At 42.1% G+C, this 22044-nt stretch overlaps 1 protein-coding gene across 1 annotated transcript in view; it reads left to right on the forward strand.

Moving 5' to 3' along the window:
* The window catches only part of CELSR3 (cadherin EGF LAG seven-pass G-type receptor 3), a gene marked incomplete at its 3' end in the record, with an annotated part of 117977 nt that extends 96460 nt beyond the window's left edge, over window positions 1-21517 (forward strand). The window contains exons 22-35 of the mRNA XM_081938331.1: window positions 149-329; window positions 543-710; window positions 2600-2741; window positions 3516-3722; window positions 4863-5037; window positions 6156-6268; window positions 6792-6871; window positions 7312-7438; window positions 11827-11934; window positions 12490-12626; window positions 14655-14761; window positions 15362-15535; window positions 17565-17765; window positions 20430-21517. Of these exons, the coding sequence (XP_081794457.1) occupies window positions 149-329; window positions 543-710; window positions 2600-2741; window positions 3516-3722; window positions 4863-5037; window positions 6156-6268; window positions 6792-6871; window positions 7312-7438; window positions 11827-11934; window positions 12490-12626; window positions 14655-14761; window positions 15362-15535; window positions 17565-17765; window positions 20430-21517 (3008 nt within the window). The remainder of the gene's footprint in view (window positions 1-148; window positions 330-542; window positions 711-2599; window positions 2742-3515; window positions 3723-4862; window positions 5038-6155; window positions 6269-6791; window positions 6872-7311; window positions 7439-11826; window positions 11935-12489; window positions 12627-14654; window positions 14762-15361; window positions 15536-17564; window positions 17766-20429) is intronic.
* Between the last annotated feature and the right edge of the window lie 527 nt (window positions 21518-22044).

Below are 22044 nucleotides of genomic sequence, written 5' to 3' on the forward strand. Positions count from 1 at the left end.
ATCAGGACCAGGCGGATTGGGGAGGTTGATTTAAGATTCTTGGGAAATAACACACTGACAGTCTCGGGTCTTTCCTTCCTTAGCCTTTGTCTTTCTTCAAAAGCAACTGTGCTATTGATTTCTTCTTGTTTTGCTGTCTTGATTCCAGCTCCCACCATGACAATAGCTGCATTAATTAATACTGAGCCCAATGTCACAATGGAAAGTCCTCCCCCAAAGCATTCTCTGCAAGAACCTGAGCCTGCTGTGACCATCCTCATTCTCATCATTTATCGCACCCTTGGTGGACTTTTGCCTGCCCGCTACCAGATGGATCGGCGCAACCTTAGGTATTAGTCTTCCTTCTCTACTGAGTTCTTTGCAGCCTGGCATGTTCCTACCATCTTTAAATGTCTGTGAATTGTTTTACGGATAAAGGCAATTTGTTTGTGATCAACAAGATGACAATTGGATTGTTGTGACACTGGGTATCATTATCGCTGACTGAAACAATCCAGCCTTGATGGTGTTCGCAAGTAACAATGCTTCTTGGTTCCATACAGGTTGCCCAAAAACCCTGTGATGAACTCCCCCATTGTGACTGTATCTCTGTTCAGCAACCACACTTTTCTGCAGAACAGTTTGGAGGAGCCACTCATGCTAGAATTCCGCCTGCTGGAGACAGCCAACCGCAGCAAGCCCCTCTGTGTTCAGTGGAATCACTCTAGCCAGTAAGTTGACTGTGGGTCAAGTCCCTCTTCAATGGAGCCATGTATCCATGTATTTTCAGGCTTCTGGAAAGACTTATGGAAGCCATGGTCCAGATTGTTGTCCTTCAAGATAGAAAACATAGGTTCTACTCTGTTGTTCCCCCTGCTGGTCTTTCCCAGATAACTTGGACTGCAAATCCCATTGCTCACAGCTAATTCACTGATCGCTATATTGAATGGTTTTGCTATATTGAATGGGTATGATATAGCAAGTCTATAGAAAATGCTTTCACTGAATTCTCCTCTATGCAGTGACCTCAGGTAATTCATAACTTCCAAGTTAACAAAACATTAAATTTGAATAATCTCCAAAGAATGAGAACCATTACGTATTGGGACTCACAGTACAAACAGTATCATTTCTGATTTCCAGAGTCTAAACATTTTACTGATAAGGAGTTGGAAATCCCAACAGGGAGAAACAATTTGGCCATATAGATATCACAGAAACTTGATGGGAATTATGATACTACTTGGAATTGTAACTAACAGAGAATATTATCTGTCAAAAATATAGGCCCAAGATATAAGGAGGTGGGATGGTATGGTAGCTGAAGGTACTATGTATCTGTGAAAAAATACACATAATAGAATATTGGAATCCTGTTCAAAACACATGGATATGAACAAAAGGAGTTAAAGTAAAATATCAGTGAGGTCAGTTACTACACATGTTTACTACAAACAGAAGATGAGGCAATTCCATGATGAACAATTGAAATATTTTCCAAAAGTACTTTACAGAAATAGTGGGAATCTGGCAAGAAAACTGTTATCAGTTGAAGAAACGAAAACAATGGAAAATATTTCTGGAATTCAAGCTAATGAGATGTACTGATTCAGAATTTATTAATCACCAGCTTTTGTATTTTTATGCTTAACAACTAGGTTAATGACTTAACAACTGCAATGAATCACTTAACAAATGTTGCAAGAAAAATCATAAAATGGGGCAAAACTCACGTAGAATTCTCACTTAGCAATATAAATCTTGGGCTCAATTATAGTGGTACCTGTATATACCTGTATATAATATAGGAACAGACACTAATAATTAGGGATTACAAATTGTCCAGCGAAGTAAGCATGTAGGGACAAAATTAAGGAGTCTGAATCTCAAAATGAAAAATTATAGTAACTTGATGTATTTTATCTATTTCCAGACTGATATAGATCTTTGATCTGTTTAGAGTTTTTAAAACGATTTGGACTGCACTGAACGTGGAAACAATTTTGGAAAAAGGGAGAGAATTCTAACAAGTTATTGGCTTCTAGATTTAAACCAGAGAAGTAATGCAACATTATATGACTCATTTGGAATGCAGATGGAAATGTCTGTACAGATTTCAAACTCATTAATTAATATAATGAATTAAATTGAAAATTGAGTTTTATTTCAGTCTGCTTAATAACAATTACTTATCAACAGAAAAGGAGGTAGATTTGTTTTCTTTTATCTTTTTAAAGGCATGTTTTGGAATTTTGTCTCCTATAGACTATAGATGTGGAGTGAGTTAAGATAGCATAATGGCAATTGGTTTTCTTTCGTCTCGCCTGTAGAATCCACTCTGTTGAGAATAAAATTAATCACATTCAGGCATCTGCTGCTAGAGGCCTCAACTCAACTCCCAGCATTCCCCAGCCAATTGAGGTCTACCCAGTTGCTATGGTTCAGAAACACTGACTTAACCTATGATATAGGAAGCCACATCTGGCATAAATACGGTCATCGTCTTACATTCATCACAGTATCTGTATTGTGATATATGCTTGTCTCTAAATAAAAAACCCAAACATTAACAATCTTTCCTTTGAACCGTATCTTTTTATGGATCTCTTTGTAACTGCAGGATTGAGCCCACTGGACAGCATGGGATTGGCTTCTGGACAGCGCGGGATTGTGAACTTGTGCACCGAAACACCACTCATGTCCGCTGCCATTGCTCCCAATTCGGTACTTTTGGGGTGCTGATGGACAGCTCCCACCGAGAGGTAACTGGGTTTCTTCAAACAGCAGCACCTGCTCTTTAGCAGCACGTGAAAAAGTACTTTATAGGGGTGAAGACATCAGGAAATAAAACACCCCAGTAGAAATTGAGGCATGTGTGTGTGTGTGTTTGTGTGTGTGTGTGTTTTCATCTGTCTTAAATATATACGTTGTTTGTCATCCTTGAATAGGACATATACCTGAGTAGACAATGCATACTCTGTCATGTCTAGTTCTTAGAAAGAGACAACTGACAGTTTTGTTCTACTCGCTGCATCCATCTCTATTTATCATTCTATGCGATGCATATGTATTTTTTATTTTCAGAGTTGTTATCAGGCAGAAATTAGAGATAGAAATATTTTAAACAAAATATATATGGATTTATGCCTCAGCAGGTGGCAGCACCTGCCTGGCCTTTCCTAAGTCCTTTCCCTGAACTGGTTCAAGCCTAGTTAGTTCTTGGGTGGGAAGCTACCAGGAAACATCAAGATTAAGAGCTAGGCTGATAAAAAAGACACCCCTGTGAGAAGCCAGTGACAAACCACTGCTACACAATTGCCAAGAAAACAACATGGAGGTGTCCACAAGCTTACCAGTAGTCAAACTTGACTTGAAAGAAGCATTACCTTTTAATACAAAGGTTTATTTTTAATGGGTTTGTTGCATTGTTTTCTTCATTGTGATGGGATAATGATTTTAAGATGTTGGTGTAATAGACATCTATGATGCCAACAAGCTATCTGACTTATCCTCTTGTGTTTGGTTTTTCCTTACAGCAACTGGAAGGTGACTTGGAGACGCTGGCCATTGTGACTTATTCCTTGACATCTCTTTCTCTTCTATGTCTGCTGCTGACCTTCTTCTTTCTGATATGCCTGAAAGGTCTCAAGTCCAATACTCGGGGAATCCATTGCAATATTTCTGTCACTCTCTTCTTCTCTGAATTGCTGTTCCTCCTGGGTATCAATCGTACTGAAAATCAGGTGAGATGGAACAAAGGAGAGAAGTAAGAGCCCTGGTGGGTAATATATTAGGAATCAAGTGGGAGCTTCATTGGATGGAAAATAGTCAGCCTAAGAAGACCTCATCTCCCAGAACTTGAAAAGTAGGAAATTGGGGTTATGAAATTAGTGAGTCTGGAACTGGACAAATTGTTCATATATTCAAATGTCTATATAAATCTGTCCCAGATTGTGGATATAAACTTATTAGACATTCATTTTATCGGATATTTTGAAATCCTCATTCAATATCCAGCAGTCTCTGCAGCTAGCTGTGGTGATGTCCCAAAGACGATATTCATGGTGATATCATGCATAAATGTTGCAATTATGTACTTGCAGTTTGATGTTTGACATACAAGGATGTAAGTCACGATACATGTCTGATCATTTTATTTACTTGTTTATTATTTTAGCAAATTTATACTCCCCAGAAATGACTCTAGCTCCTGATTCTCCTCTGTAGATGTCAGTGCCAAACACTACACTCTGTGCACCAGTGGTAATCATGTCAATGAAGCAATTTAAATCAGAGGGAATGTGGCACTGCAATATGACAGACACACCCCTCCCCCCGAACTCAAAGAATTTAAGAAAAGTGTTATGCAATATTGATGTCAGCGTTCCAAGTATCATGCAGAATTAAATCAGAGTCCAAGGCAAACCTTTCCTTAAAGTTCCAATTTAATAAGTCAGACATGTTGGTACATCTGTGGAATCCCAATTCTGGAAGTTACCTAGGATTCCCACCCAGTTGAAAGTTCATGATTTTGTCCCGATGCCCACTAATCCATGACATGGTCCAATCTTCTTCTTCTTCTACGCTGTCATCTCCACCTCGCTGATTCCGGTCAGTTGCCAAGGTGCAAAGACAAAGAATAACCTTGAGCTTCTAGAAAGGATTTTTTTATTTTGAAAACAGCACATTCTACACCTTGCTATCCCCCCCCCCCCTTAATGAATATGCATACTAAAGATGAAGCTAGAAGAGAGAGTGTGGCAGGCCAAAGATTCTTAAAGGAACCATTGCAGGCCTGACAATTAATTCCAGAACAAATTAGTCATCTAGAAGCATAATGTTTAGAGGACGTTATTTGGATGATGTTGATTTTACTTTTTCAGTTCCTCTGCACTGTAATCGCTATCCTGCTGCACTACTTCTTTCTCTCTACTTTCGCTTGGCTCTTTGTGCAAGGCCTTCATATTTACCGCATGCAGACTGAAGCTCGCAACATTAACTATGGAGCTATGAGGTTCTATTATGCCATTGGCTGGGGGGTCCCTGCTATAATTACTGGTAAGTACAGATGTGCTTAAAACAAAACTTTTCTCCAGCACACTCTACAGATCTCTAAGCTACTAAAGTTCTTGTGTCGGTAACCTTTAACATGGTGAAAAGGTGCATTGCAGGAAGAGAGGGAGAGAGGGGGGGAGAGAGGGAGTGTGTTTGTGTGTGTGTTGTTGCAGTGCGTGAGCTGCACTGGCTACCTGTGGCTTTTCGGGTGTGTTTCAAGGTGTTGATTCTCACCTTTAAAGCGCTCCATGGCTCAGCACCTAGTTATTTGCGGGATCGCATCCTACCCCATACATCCCTGCGACCAATTCGCTCTCACAGAGAGGGACTCCTCCGGGTGCCGTCCGCCAAACAATGCCGGCGGGCGACGCCCAGGAGTAGGGCCTTCTCTGTGATGGGCCCGACCCTCTGGAACGACCTCCCCCCTGACATTAGAATCATTACTGATCTCCGCTCCTTCCGTAAGAAACTCAAGACCCACCTGTTCCAATTAGCTGGCCTGGCCCAATCACAATCATGATCTAATCCCTTGACTCTCCTGGCCGGTTATTTTAAATTTTGGGGTATTTTAATTTGGTTTTAATCACTAATTAATTTTTCCACAATTGTACAGTCTTGTGTTTAATTTGTTTTTATGAGGTTTTGTAATTGTTGTATATAATGTTTTTTATTCTGTCTGTACACCGCCCCGAGTCCCCTTGGGGAGAGGGAGTGGTTGACAAATCCAATAAATGAAAAATGAAATGAATGAAAGCTGTCCAAATTTAAGGGAAACTGTATATAATCCTTAATTCCCAAATTACATTGTATTGATTGCCAGTCCTTAAAATATGCCAAAACTTGTTATCGTATAAGTATTCTCAACTTTCACAGTTCAAGATCCAGTTTACTTTTATGAGGTGATTAGGAAGAATGTCAGGGATAAGGATTCTCAGTAACTATGCAGATAAATCAAATCTTAAGTAAGCCTTGTGGATAGTTTTGCTTGCAACATTCCAGCTTTTTCTTCATCAGAACCAAGAAAATCCAAAGAGGGGAGGAGCATTTCCAGAGGCAATTTACCTTGATCAAGGGCATGGAAATTATAGTATAGAATTTATCTTTTCTTTTTTTTTAATCAGGATTATCAGTTGGTTTGGATCCCGAAGGCTACGGGAACCCAGATTTCTGCTGGATTTCCATCCATGACAAACTGATTTGGAGTTTTGCAGGGCCCATAGCTCTTGTTGTTCTGGTAAGCACTTCTCATGATTGATTATATTAATCTGTTCTGCAAAACTCCTGAATAATTGGAGCCATGCAAGTGTCCAGTTGCTTAGCCAAGATGCTAGGCTGAAGCCCTTCCTTTTCCATTTTCAGCATATCTGCTCTCTGATTTGCCATCCCCGTGCTTCCTTTTTTTGCCATGACTATGTGGGCTTTTACCCCATGCTCTTTTTTCTACTTTCTACTATTTTGTCTTTATTTTCCTTTTAGCATCTCTCTCATGCTACTCTTGGAGACTAGCATTAATGAATCTTTTGGAAGGGCTGGGGGAGTCCTCTTTTGTGCTTTCTGCACTATTTGGGGTCTATCACAAAGGAATTAGTGCACAGAAGGCTTGTATTCAGAATCTGATTGTGTTAGCTATACCAGATAGTTATCCTTCCAAGGAAGGTATGTCTGGAGGGGAAGGGCATAGGGAGGATAAAGTTGGTGAGCAATCTGTTTTGCTTAGTGCCAGAGCTACTGTTACTAACCACTGAGTTTGTTTCCAGATGAATGGGGTTATGTTTCTTCTGGTGGCCAAGATACTGTGCTCACCAGGACAAAAGGAAGCAAAGAAGAAAGCTGTGCTGTAAGTATTAACAACAGTCATTACAATGAAGTGCTAAGGCAAAAAAAAAACCTTGCTCTGCAGCTTAACCTTTGTTGCAAACATTAGTTCATCAATGTTCACCTTCTCCTTAAGTGTTTGTCCTCTTCTAATTAAAAATAAAAACCCTTTGCCTACTGTCAGTCTTGAAAAATCCTGCTTTCCAGTCTTCCAGATGTCCTCTGCCTCTTCAAAAATGATGTTGCTGGAGGCAGGAACTGTGAATCTTAACACTGCTCACTTATTGCTTGAGCCATGTATGTTGGGGCCCTTTTCTGGCATGTTTTATGGGTCCATGTCTGTACTATGATGGCTAGCGCTACTGATCTTTCTGCAGCAGTATCTCAACCTGTAGTTTAACCATATATTCTAACTTCCATGTCTGCCTCTCTGGGGGGTTCTTTCTCTCTGTCTGTCTCCAGCATGACGATGCGAAGCTCCTTCGTTCTGCTTCTAGTTATTAGCACTGCTTGGCTCTTTGGTCTCTTGGCTATCAACAACAGTGTCCTGGCTTTCCACTACCTCTACACTATCCTCTGCAGTCTTCAGGTAACTCTCTGGACTAGGTTGATGGTTGGGTGAAAACTATGGAGCCGTCAGAGAGGAAGGTGTCTCTGCTCTGCTGGCAACTATCCTGCAGAGTTCGCTAACCCTCAGCAGTTCTCCAGACAAACCTTGAAGCTGCTGTCTGAGAAACATTTCTCTTTCACTTATGCTAAGTGAAATATTCCTTGATCCAAGGCACTGTGTCTACAAATCCCCCTGCATGTTTTCATGGGTAGTCTTCTGTGCTGAGCTAGGCTGACTGCTCCATTTTTCTGTGCTAATGGTGTACAGTATAACCCGTTTGCAAACTGAGCTGGATATTTGCAGAAGACAGCAAGAAGTACAATATTATTATTATTATTAATTTCATAAGAATCATTAGACAACAAGCGCCAATCACAGAGCAAATGGGGTGACGAAGGATGATAGTCTATCAATTGGGAACAAAAATGCTGGACAGACAGTATTTAATTATCATTAGAAAGAGCAATTAAGGATTAAGTGAAGAGGAAGGTAAGAATCAAATCTATGTATGGTTTTTAAAAGCTAACAACCATAATGGAGAATTTCTAAGAGATGAAATAGCAGAAGCCAGAAGGGGGGAAATGAAGAGCGAATTTGACTGAATGTGGGTATGAATTCATGCTTGAACTTGCACCCTGACAATAGGAAAGGTAAAATGCAGATGTTTCTCCATTTCTATTGCATCTGTGGATTGCACCCAGTGGCTTTGTTTAGGGTTGCCCGTTCCCTATTAGGAAAGGATGGCTGGAAAGATCTGCAGCCAGGTCACCATGATTATATTGTGGTGATAAAATTGCTCACAATCATTTAATATCGACTCTTATCGACAGAATCTGGTGTCGCAATGTTGCCTGAAATTCCTTTCAGCCCATGGAGTATAATGAATGAATGAATATTTATTTCTTAGCCGCACCCTCTCCCGAAGGACTCGGGGCGGCGTACAATAAAACATATAAAATACATATCTGGACAAGACATACATATAACAAAGACGTGTACTAAGACGTGTACAAGGAGGAGGTGGGCTGATGGATAAAAACAATTAAAATCCCAATATTTAAAAACCCCTAAATAAATAAATACAATTAAATTACACAAATAAAAAACCCGTCAGGAGCGATATAGTCAGATTATGGTTGAGCCAGGCCAGCTACTTGGAATAGGTGGGTCTTGAGCTTTACACGGAAGGAGCGGAGGTCAGAGGTAGTCCTAATATCCGGAGGGAGGTCATTCCACAGGGCTGGGCCCGCCACAGAGAAGGCTCTACTCCTAGGCGCCGCCCCTCGGCACTGTCTGGTGGACGGCACCTGGAGGAGTCCCTCTCTGTGCGAGCGAATTGGTCACAGGGATGTATGGGGCAGGATACGATCCCGCCCCGCATGAAGTGAAGAGAGTGCTTTCTAGTGTTATGTCTGCTGCAACTTAAAAACTTGACTCATGTTCTTGTAGCTCCTTGAAGGTACCATGGAGGAATGTAATGAGTGGGGGCCACAAAGGGGCCAACACTCTTTGAGGGATGATGATTTGCCACCTTCCTTGAATGTGTAGGATCACTCCAAGGAGCCACCAATTTTGGACAATCCTGGTCTGGTCTCCAACTTGTAATCTTAGTGGGAAGCCAGATATGGAACACTCTTGAAGAAGCAGGTCATTTGGACTGGATCCGTCCAAATTCAGACTCAAGCCAGGGTAGATATGACATTGGTCAGTATAGTTGATTATATTTGTTGGGTTCTGGTTTGAGGGAGGGCATCCTTTTCAATCTTTTTAGATTGCTCAGCAATATTTGAGACAGTCAACCATAATATCCTGTGAAACCTTGGAGCTGGGGGCACTGTACTTCAATAGGTTCACATCGTCCTGAGAGGACAGAATTCCAGCTGGTAGCAAAGAAAGATAGCCTAATGTTCACATGTGGGCTCTTTCTTCTCCTGTTTATATGAGATTGCTGGAAGGGATCATCTATTAATTTAGTGCAAGACATAATCAGCACACTGACTATACACAGCGTTACATCTTCATCCAATAAAATGCTGAAAATGCTCTGGAAATCTTGACTTTATATCTGAGTGCTGATGGGGATGAAGCAAGGCAGAGTTATTGTTCATGCAGAAGGATTCTCTGTCAGTTCCAGTTATAAATTCCAGTTATGAAACAGGAGATCCATAACTCGGGATTCATCCTGCATTCACAGCTATTGCTAAATAGGCAGGTGGAAGCTGTGGTCAAGAGGGCTTTTTCCAACTTCAGCTGGTGCACCAGGGGAAGCCCTGGCAACAGTGACTTATGCACTTAATGCCACTAGCTGGATTACTGCACTACACTCTATTGTATATATGAGGGCTACCTCTGAAGTTCACTCCAAACTCCAATTGGCCCAAAGTGCAGTGGCTTGTATTGGTGGGTTCCAAAAATTTTCGCTACTGGTTCGGTGGGCATGGCTAGGTGGGGGGCATGTGACTGAGTGGGTGTGCCCAAATTGACATCACTCACGCCCATTCAGTCACATGCCCCCACCTAGCCATGCCCACAGGAAAAGGTAGGAAACTTTTTAGGATTTTTCCCTATCTACCCCCCGCCCTCCCTTCACTAGTTGCCCCCATTTCCCCACTTCCTCTCCCACCACTGCCTCTTTGGTTACTTACCTTCCATGGCAGCTGGTCCAGAGTCCGGAAGGAAAGTTAACCGGAATTTTCAGTAGCCCCCAGCCAGCTGCCGCTACTGGGAAGCGGCTGGCTGGCAAAGAAGTCTTCAACCGTCACCTCTTTGAGAGCCGCTTTGCAAAGTGTCGGGGCGAGCAAGTGGTGACTGGGAGGGCGGAGTGAGCAACCAGCAACAGGGGCACCAGTTTGGGGGCATGGCCAGCCAGCCATTGCTACCTATTTGCTGAACCGGTGTGAACCAGCTGAATACCACCTCTGGCTTGTATGTTGCTAGACCAGAGTCATCATAATAATATAACACCTATATTGTACTGTAGAGTCACTGCATTGGTTGCCAGTATATTTCTGGTATGGCTCAAAGTGCTGAGTTTAATCTATAAGACCCTATGTGGTTTGGCACCTGGTTAATTGCAGGACCTCTTTCTCTCCATAGAGATGACTTATACAGCCCACCTCTTACATGTACCCCAGAAAAGTCCTCAAGTTTCCTGAAATAAATGAGACAATGTTTTGCAGATGCAGTCCCCATATTCTGAATCCCTTCCCTCTTGAAACCAGATTTAGCACCCTCTCTGTCGGCATTCCCAAAATCATTCAAAACCAAAGTATTTCAGAGGACATTTAGGGATTGAGGCATGCCATTATTTACACTCATCTGCATTTTTATTGCACTTTTATTTGTTGTGTTGCCTTTTGTATTTACTTTGTTGTTTTAGCATGCATTTTATGCTTTTATTAGTGTAAACATTGAAGTTTACAGTAAGTTACTTGATACTACCGGTTGCCTATTTGTTTCAGGACTGTTCATTTGCTAATTTACTAAGACTTTCTTTGGCTCTACTGAGTCCTAAGGGCATACAGTAGATTAAGATGCTTCTGCTCTGAATTTTTTTCTGGTGTATTGTTCATAAATAAGCCAATTTCTCCCTCTAGTGGAAAATAAATCATTACATTTCCTTTGGCTACAGGACTTAAGAATAACACAGCTTAAACTCATGGGGATGGGAAGTTGCCCTCTGGAAACAGCCTAATTACCAATTTCAGCATGTCTCACCATTGTATATGCTCACCTTTGGCTGTTGAGCATTGAGTTCAACAACCCTTGGAGGGTGACAGTTTTCTTATTCCTATATGTGGATTATGTAATAGGGAAGAAGGATTTTGATTATCACATTCATACAATGGGATGCTAGGGGATCAGTGTTTGTCAATCCACCTCTGTATCTCATGAATGGTATTAGCTGGAAGGCTGAACTAAGCTTAAATCCTGGCTTTAGACTCTGGAGAATGACTGCCATGAGTATACATGGCCCTGTGCTTGGTGATACAGGTAATCTGACCTGGATACTTTATGTTAGTGGTTTAGGGTGTCCACTATTTTATTTTCAAACAAAATCATGTCTTCTCCTCCCATGTATTTCCTGATTTTTTTCCTATCTAAAGAAATCTATCTGGAGGTGGGGAGAAGCATACTTGTCCCAAAGGTGGTTTTTCAAGAGGCAACGAGACTTTCTGATTTTTCCTTGAAGACCTTTCACTTCTCATCCAAGAAGACTCTTGAAAAAGCACCTTTGGGACAACCATGACCTGGATGACTGAGAATCTCCATAGACGAGAAGCATACTTGCTTACTAATCCAGTGGAGGCCACTTCCTGGAAGTATCTCCCATGATCTAGAGTGGTTCTCTCTCTTTTTCTCACCAGGGTTTGGCAACACTGATTCTATTCTGTGCGTTGAACAAGGAGTTCCTGGAAGCCTGGAAAGGGGCCTGCCTGGCCAAGAAAGGCGAAGAAGCCCCCAGAAGTGGCCAGGTATGGACTGGGTGGAGATAAAAAGAGGTTCATTTGTTCTAAGTCTCCCCATTCAATACAATAGCAGAGTTGGAAGGGACCTTGGAGGTCTTCTAGTCCAACCCCCTGCCTAGGCAGGAAACCCTATACCGTTTCAGACAGATGGCTATCCAACTTCTTCTTAAAGGTCTATTCAAATAGACCTTTCCCCTAATGAGTCCTTAAGCCAGGGGTGTCCAAACTTGGGAACTTTAAGACTTGTGGACTTCAACTCCCAGAATTCCCCAGCCAGCATGGGGAATTCTGGGAGTTGAAGTCCACAAGTCTTAAAGTTCCCAAGTTTGGACACCACTGCCTTAAGCAATGCCTTATGTATTCACTTGATTACTATGTATTCTTTACACTTTATTCTATTTATTCACTTCACTACTATAGGCCAGTGCTTTGATATACTTGAGTGACTGAGGCCTTCTTCCTAGTACTGAAGCCGGTCCTCATGACAGGTTGTCATCTTAATATTACAGACAGTCAAATAGATCCATCTTGTTGCTTTCCTATGTTCTTCTTCCATGTCAGGGCCACAATGCCTACAACAACACAGCACTGTTTGAGGAGAGCGGGCTCATTCGTATCACCCTGGGAGCCTCCACAATCTCGTCTGTTAGCAGTGTGCGCTCAGGCCGTACTCATTCTAGTCAGCGGGGCTACCTCAGGTAGGAAGCTTATCCACCGCACGTCTGAATGCATGCTTTGGCCTGGTTTGGTTTTATCATATGAAGAGATGGGATAAGTTTTAATAAGGAAATAAATAAATTTATCTAAGGAGAATTGTCTGTGGCAAGGGTACCATTTCTTCAGGGGTCCATTGCAGTCTCCTGGGCCTTAAATAATGCATTGTGTCCTGCATGTGAGCAGAGGAATGAAAGCAGTGGTGAAAATTCAGGGTTTTTTTTACTACTGGTTCTGTGGGTGTGGCTTGGTGGCATGGTGGCATGGTGGCATGGTGGCATGGTTTGGTGGGTGTGGCAGGGGAAGGATACTCCAAAATCTCCATTCCCACCCCATTCCAGGGGAAGGATACTGCAAAATCTCCATTCCCATCCCACCTCTGGGGCCAGTCAGAGGTGGCATTTGCCAGTTCTCTGGACTACTCAAAATTTCCGCTACCGGTTCTCCAGAACCTGTCAGAACCTGCTGGATTTCACCCCTGAATGAAAGCTGGTAGTAATGCACCAGTCTCATAATTATAAGTCCCATTGATTGTTCTTCCCTCCATTTCCCAATATGTTCAGCTAGAGTTTCATTGAGGCCATTGTTGACAGGGGGAGATGAATTGTACAAAGAAGTAAACCTTATGATTCTGACCCAATGGCTTTTAAAAAGTTCTCCACCACTCCATTCACATACATTTTCATGCTTTAAAAGATAATAAAGATGAGCTTATCTGAATCATCTCATTTCCCCGCACTAACCAGCCGGATGGCTTTGGAAACTAATAAGCAGAGGGGCAGCCTTTTCCTGCTGTCGTTTCTCATCAATTTATACAAAATGTCAGGTAGCCCCTGAAGGTAGCAAGTCAATTTACTCTTCTGTAATCATCGGTAGCTTTATGACCATAATTATGTCAAATCTCCTTTTAAATCAATCACCATATCCATAATCCCTTTTTACAAATATGTCACATTTATGTATTTGACATTTACTTATGAATCCCTAAACAATTTAGGACTGGAATTCAGAAGAATGTCTTACCATCCCCTATATAGATCTTTGTAATCTCTAATTTGGAGAATTTGGCTCTCCAAACTATGTCACGTACTCTACATCCTTTGACTCTGACTTGGTTTCAATCAAGAAAAGAGCCCTTTCTTTGGAATGTCCTCTTTCCAAGCCAGGGATGAAATCCAGCAGGTTCTGATAGGTTCTGAAGAACCGGTAGCGGAAAGTTTGAGTAGTTTGGAGAACTGGCAAATATCACCTCTGGCTGGCCCCAGAGTGGGGTGGGAATGGGGATTTTGCAGTATCCTTCCCCTGGAGTGGGATGGGAATGAAGATTTTGCAGTATCCTTCCCCTGCCACGCCCACTAAGCGACGTCCACAGAACCAGTAGTAAAAAAATGTGAATTTCATCACTGCTCCAAGCACCATTGGGATAACCATAACCTGGATGACTGGCAATCTCCAGAGGCATCTCTCTCCAGAAAGAAAACACATGAATATTCATTAAAATTGAACCAGGTACTGAAAATCTTTTTACTCCTGGTCATTTGAAAACTGACACAGATACGATTTTTCTACTAATGGGATTTGTGTGTGTGGTATTATGATATGCCCTGTGTTTTCATCATGTAAACTAAAAGATGATACATATGTACCTAAAATATGGCCCAAATGTCTGCCTACCTCCACCCTCCCCAAGAGGGGAAGGATGAGCGTTCAGATGGAGGAAGGGAGCAGGTCATGCATTGCAGTGCCTATTCATGAAGAACATCAGAGTCATTGGTGCTACATTTCAGCTTCCTTTGCTTTTTATGCAGCAGAGGTAAGATTGCTTCCTCACACCAGGCTTCCCTGTTCTGATGTATTGGTAGAGGCTGGCTTTGAACAGTATTTATCTAAGGCACAACTGTTTTTCAGGGCTTAGAATAGATTCTGGCTCTGAAACTGTTCAGAAGTGCCTGGGACTTTGGCTTTTGCCTGCTCTCAGTGGATCTAGGTATGTTCTGTGTTTTGAGTTTCAGAGAGAACATGATAGCACATCAAGGCTCGGCTCTGGATCACAATTTGCTCAACCATGCTGGCCCCACTGACCTTGACGTAGCCATGTTCCATCGCGATGCAGGTCCAGGTAAGGGTAGCTTCTAATGCAGTGGTTCTCAACCTTCCCAAATGCCGCGACCCTTTAATACAGTTCCTCGTGTTGTGGTGATCACCAACCATAAAATTGGTGTCTCGGTTCCTAAGACCATCAAAAATATGTGTTTTCCGATAGTCTTAGGCGACCCCTGTGAATAGGTCGTTCGACGCCCAAAGGGGTCCCAGCCCACAGGTTGAGAACCACTGTTCTAATGGATATAAAAGAGAAGTTTCTCGCTCCTGGATCTAAAGCAGAGATCCCAACTTGACAAAAAAATATCACTGATGCTGCCTATCAAATATTTCTGATGCCAAAGATTGTGAGTATCCACAGCTTTTCCTAAGGAAGGGCAGGTTTATGCCTAACCAGGTCTTCCTTATTGAAACATCTTGTTGGCACACTGACTTGACGTGGCATCATTGTGACCGATGACATGCTTTGTGATTTTGAATGTTGATTATAATGGAGATTGTAAGGTCAACCCACCCTTTCCATTTTGCAAGCTATTTAACTTCTGGGTGATTCATATCCCGGGAAGCTGTTCCTCCTTACTCTTCTTCCTCCTCTTCAAATATCCCCTATCTTACCCAGATCAAGACTCGGATTCCGACAGTGACCTCTCGCTAGATGAAGAACGCAGCCTCTCAATTCCCTCTTCAGAGAGTGAGGAGAATGTGCATCTCCGGGGCAGATTCCAGCGGCCGTTCAAAAGGGCAGCCCACAGTGAGAGGCTTCTCACCAACCCTAGCGACACTGCACCCAAAGGCAAGTCCCAGGACTCTGAGAACATGCTGAGTCATGGGAGGTTGGGGGGTGGGAGGGAGGGAGGGAGGGAGGGAGCAGGGCTCAGGATGGCCAGAGGCTGAGGTTGGCACAACATAGCTAACATCAGAGTAGGAAGGTCAAGGTTCACTTGATTGTGGGAATTCACCTCTTGCCTTAGCTTCTTGTCGCAATTGACCTGTTCAGACATAGCATGGTGTATCAACTCAGGAGCTGCGTTTTGTTCATCTGGATTTCACTTCATTGTGTTGCATGAGGCTTTTACATTTTGATCTCTATATTTTACAATAACAACAATACACACAAACAAACATTTTTAGGTATAATTATATGTCTATATGTTTTTCATCTATTAAGAAAAGGAAAGCAGTAACACAGTACATTTATGATAAATCAGAAAACAAAAATGCAGAGCAAAAAGCAGAGGAAGAAACATAAAAAAGAAAATTAAAAGATAACACGTGTTAGAACCATTGAGTAAATAGTACAATAGCATCAAGTCTTAAACCGTCTCAGCCAAACAGAATCCTATTAATCGTATTTCCCAGAGCATTGATAGGAAGCAAACTTATATAAGGTAGAAGATGTGAATAGGTATTCCACTGGAGCAAACATCTGTCTTAGCTGCTACTGCCCAAGTCCAATAAATGCAAAGATCTTCATACTTTGATAGGTTCCAAAATTTTGGAATTCATAATTCAAGATCACATTTGCTTCTTTGTCTTTTTTAAAAATCACTCTGTTTACAGTTCTGTGAATATTAAACCAATACTATGTCAGCCTAGAGCAGGGGTATCAAACTCAAGGCCCCAGGACTGGATCTGGTCCACAGGGTGCTTAGATCTGGCCTGGGGGGGCCTCCCTGGAAACAGCGAAGGACTGGCCCATGGTGCTGGGAGAGCGCTCAGGCCACCACAGGTGCCTCCAACATGAAGGATGTTGAAGTGGCCCTGCCCCCTTCCCTGCCCTGCACTGAAGTGAAACACACCCTGATGCAGCCTTCTATGAAATTGAGTTTGACACCCCTGGTCTAGAACAACACTAGAATGTATCAGAGACACTCCTGACATTTATGATGAAGCAAAGCCCTCTGTTTGGTGCTCCTTTTAGCATTATGAGGCCATTTTGCAAAACATCACATGAGAATCAGAAAGAATGATGACTTTCTCAACTGATTGGCTAAGAGTATATGCATTAAAATATTATATATATATATATATATATATATATATGTATGTATGTATGTATGTATGTATGTATGTATGTATGTATGTATATATATATATATATATATATATATATATATATATATATATATATATATATATAATATCTATCTATCTATCTATCTGTGTGTGTGTGTGTGTGTGTGTGTGTGTGTTGTATTTGTACTGATAAATAAATAAAGGGAGACTAGTATAGGTCTATTTCGAGCTAATTGGCTCTCATCAGCTAGCCATACCCTTACTGGGATTCGAACCTGGGCTGTATATATCTTAGGCAGGAGTCTTAGCCACTAAGCCACGGGCATACCAGGGGTTGTAACACAAATATATACATACATACATACATACATACATACATACATACATACATACATGAATGAAATGTGTTAAAAATATAAACAAGTTATATTTTTCACAAGCAGATCTTTTTGAACTCCGTTTTATTGTAAAATAAAATATAAGTATGTATTCAAGTAACCTTGATTAATGTATGGCTCCTCTGCATATAGAATTCATAAAAACTACTTTATAGAAATTTAGCCCCACCACCAAAAAAAGGAGATGTCCAATATATTATTTGTAGTATAAGTGTGAAATATACAGTTGGGCAATTAGTAATTCTGAAGCATAAGATGCCAGTGTGCTACGGTCCTAGTAATTTCACTCCACTCATTGAAAACAACTTGATCAACTCAAGAAATGAGAATATAATGCGGCAAAGTGTTATGTTAATTTATGAGATGTCCTGTGCTCTCCCTCTGTACATCTGCAATGTTCTTCCCTAGATGTTGATGGTAATGATCTGATGTCCTATTGGCCAGCCCTGGGAGAATGTGAGGTACACCCCTGTTCTCTCCAGAAATGGGGCTCAGAGAGGAAGCTTGGATTTGATGTTAATAAGGATACGGCCAACAATAACCAGCCAGACTTGGCTTTAACCAGTGGGGATGAGAACTCTCTCACTCAGACCCAACGGCAGAGAAAAGGTGAGATGATTTAAAGCACAATCAGCCTACAATTAATTTGGGGTTACTCTCTCTTAGACTAACCTATTTTACACGGCTGTTTGCAGGATAATTTTGAGGTTGGCAATACTTTCAGGTAAAAAGGAGGGGCCACTCAGTCACCTGATCATGCCTATCATTTTGAAGCAGTGACCATTACTGCAGGTGTGCTGGATGTGAATGTGTGGGCAAGGAACCTGTCTACACAATTCAGCTCAATAACAACTATCAGTCATTCATCAATAGAGTAACAAGTTACTATGCTTGGAATGGAGAACCCCCATCAATTTCTCCAGACAATGCATGATTTCCCATGAGCCGTTGGACCAGGTAAACGCTAACAAGGTTTCGTGACATCAGCAGCCCTTCCCCATTCGTGGAGCAGACAGTAATGAGGGTATAGAGAGGAAAGGGAGGAAATGATAAATGGTCAGGAATCCAAGTCATGATTTGCATCAAAATTTACAAGCTTCTCTCTTGAGGTGCTTGTCCCTGAAGTTTCCCTCCCTTCTGACAATCTTCCATGTTCCCCAAGTTGTATACTCATCAGCTTCATTGATGTCCACCCTAACCCCACTATGTGTCTCTGCATGGCTATAAAGCCATTCCCTTCAGGCTAATAGCCTCTTACCCCAATCTCCCTGCCAAGAAGGTCTGTTAGAAGAAAGTATCTTTCAGAACCAAACAAAGGAAGAAAAGCAACAACATAGGAGACAAATGCCCCTCTCACAGCAAATACCATAGGTGGCATAAGACAACTCGGGTGGAACGTGAAAGGAACATTACTTCTGGTTCTTCCCTGACATCCAGGAAACACAGCCAGGCCTAGGAAAACAAGGCAGCAGACACAGGATCTCTCTCCCCACCCCAGCATGGAAGTGGTGCTTCCATAACAATTCTTTGGAACACCATTGTTTATTTACATTTGGTAGCATATAACAATGTGCAAGTGAATATGTTCAGAACTCTGGCACCAGAGATTCCACAGAGTGTTGTTTTGTTTCTCCCCATTTGGAGCCATTGCTTCAAGTGTGTATGTATGCAGAAGGAGTGGCTGAAAACAGCATTCGTATAACGAATAGATTTTCATGCTATAGGAAGGTAGTCCTCATTTAGTGATCGCAGCCAGGATCGGCAATTCAGTCATTAACCAACATTGTTGCTAAGTAAAACTATGACTGTATTTATAATCTTATTTCAGCTTTTCTTCAAAGAAGTGTGAAGAAATAGGACGATTGGTTGAAAAGTTACTTTTTCATCACTGTCAATAAACAAAGCAGTCACTAAATAAGGACTATCTGTAGTCACTTGGGGTCTTGCAGAACATGCTCAGATATCCCCCTTCTCAGAGACCCATAGGTGCAGAACACCAGTCCTTCATGTCCACTGGCACATCAGTTTACTTATATGGAAGGGAAAGTGCATTCTAGGACCTCCCCAGAAATGGATAAAGTTACCAGTTGCTATATGAGCTTTACTTCTGAACTGCATCATCGTGAAAAGCACTCTTCCTTATAGCTTGAAGCTCCCGAACATTTCCTCAGATATGGAAATAGGCACCAAGACTTTTTTCCCTTTGTCTTGCTTCCTTAAATTTCTTATGTCAAGTTGCTAGAATCTAGAATCTGAATCATCATGCTACTGCTCCTTCCTTCCTTCCTTAGTAAATGCTTGTTCTGATTTTTTTTAAAAATCATGTTTTTGCATATAAAATGGCTGAATGAATAGTTTTATGTTTATTGAAATATTAAAGCAAGACAGAAATAGTCATTCGTTGATCAAGTAGCAGGAAGAAATCAGGGTGGGTTTATTGTTTTTTCCCTTTTCACCTTCAGTGGGAGATGAGTGCCACCCCCTATAGTCAGCAACGACTAGCCAAGTAAAATCCGCAAGGAATCTTTTCCTTTCCCTTCCTCACTCCTCACCTTTGTTGTTGTTTTTTAAGGAAGAGAAGCAAAGGAATAGATATTGGTTTGAATCATCTTTAAGAAATGCTGTTAAAGCAGGAGGTCTTAAAGAAGGGTTTGAATAGATGAGAGAAACAGACTGTTTGGGAAAAGGCAACTATGAGCCACAGTGGCACAGTGGTTAGAGTGTAGTATTTCTGATCACCAGGCTCAAGGTTGACTCAGCCTTCCAACCTTCCCGGGAGGGTAAAATGAGGACCCAGATTGCTGGGGAAAATATGCTGACTCTGTAAACTGCTTAGAGCAGGCTGTAAAGCACTGTGAAATGGTATATATAAGTCTAAGTGCTATTGTCATTCCAAACAAGGTAGAACCTGATAACAAGAGCCAGAAAAAGTGATTGGGACTGACTGATATCAAGGATTGGGAAAAGCAGAAAGAGATAGAGAGAAGAGAGGAGGAGGAGGAGGAGGAGGAGGAGGAGGAGGAGGAGGAGGAGGAGGAGGAGGAGGAGGAGGAGGAGGAGGAGGAGGAGGAGGAGGAGGAATAAATCAGTGAAAAACATGTATGCATTTCAGACTAAAGTTGATCCAGAATAAGGAGGAAAAGAGTGCTGTTATAGAGATGGCAGAAAAAGAATTGTTGCAGGGATGTGTATCACATCAATGAAAAAAACCTGGAAATAATTCCAACAGGAGAGGGACTTAGACTTCTCACTTGCTTCTACTCTGCTTTTCAGGCATCCTGAAGAATCGCCTCCAGTACCCTCCAGCTTTGCAAGGCCTATCATCTGTAGGCAGAATGACCAATGATCTTTCCTGGTACAAAACCTCCACCTTGGGTCACAGGGCGGTCCCGGCTGCTTCTTATGGCAGAATCTATTCAGGAACAGGCAGCCTCTCACAACCTGCAAGTCGTTACTCATCCCGGGAGCAGCTTGATCTGCTGATGAGAAGGCAGATGTCCAGAGATCAGCTGAGCCGAAACACCTCTGGAGAATGCCTAGAAAATATGGCAAGCAGACACAGGTCCCGGGAGCAATTGGATGCCCTTATGAGCAGGCCTGGGTCAAGGGAACACCTAGATACAATCCTCGATCAACATGGATCTAGAGAACACCTTGCAAGCATACCCAGCAGGCATGGGTCTAGAGAGAAAATAGGTGAAATAGCTACTGAGCGTGATCCAAGAGATCACAGGAACACTCTACCCAGAAGGCAGACATCTAGAGACCATCTGGATTCTTTACCCTGTAGATTTGGGTCACGAGAACAGCTAGACTGCGGTGGGGCAGTAAGAGAAATCTCTAGAGAATGGCTTAATACAATGCCTCTTAGGCAGGCCTCTAGAGATCGAATGGACACCTTGCCAGCCCGAGATACTTCTCGAGAACAGTTGGATCTGCTTTTTAGAGGGCAACCTTCAAGGGACCAACTAACATCAGCTAGGCATACTTCAAGAGAGCATCTGGACCTAGTGCCTGGCAGGCAGGCTCCTTGGGAAAACATTGAGCCTCTTTCTAGGCAGCAACCATCTAGAGAAAATCTTGAACTTCTCTGCAGAAGACCGACTTCTAGAGAAAATCTAGAAGCCATCCCTAGCCGTCACCCTTCCACAGAGCAATTAGACATCCTTTCTTCTATCCTAGCCTCTTTTAACTCTTCGGCTTTGTCCTCAGTGCAGTCATCCAGTACCCCCTCAGGCCCACAGACCACCCCCACCCCTTCTGTGGCACAGGCATCTTCTACACCTTCCATGCCATGCGCTTCACCACCTCGGTCTGCAACATCCCACAGTATTTCCGAGCTGTCACCAGATTCTGAGTAAGTGTTTCCCCTCTACTGACTACCCAAGTAAAATGAGTTATGTTTAGAAATTTAAACCTTCCTGTTGAAGGTCATACATGCTGAATTAGAAGAAGCTTCATTTCCTGGTTGAAGGACTTGCAAAGGTAATTGCATTTCAAGAGGTCTTTGGTTTTATCATAGGTCTCTCTCTGTGTGTGTCCTGTATTCAGTATGCCGATCATAGTTGAAGTTCACCATGATCTGAAGTTGTCTGACTTCAACTAGGATTGACTGAAAGTTCTTGCTGGGAAGCTTTCAGCACAAGACCTAATAAGTTTATTTATGTATTCATTAAATTTATATGCCGCCCATCTCTCTGATAAGGAAACTCTGGGCAGCTTATAGATCATGAAAAGATAAATAGAAAAGCAATTTAGAATTTTAAAACTATGCAAAAAATCAGAACCAAGAGACAGTAGAGGGGTGAGGTCTTCTTACTCCAAAAATCCCCTTCAGCAGGAAGCATTGACTTTGGCGCCCCAAGCCAACCACTCAAACCAAGTTTTT

The sequence above is a fragment of the Natrix helvetica genome (assembly GCF_964273705.1).
Source record: "Natrix helvetica genome assembly, chromosome: 1".
NCBI lineage: Eukaryota > Metazoa > Chordata > Lepidosauria > Squamata > Natricidae > Natrix > Natrix helvetica.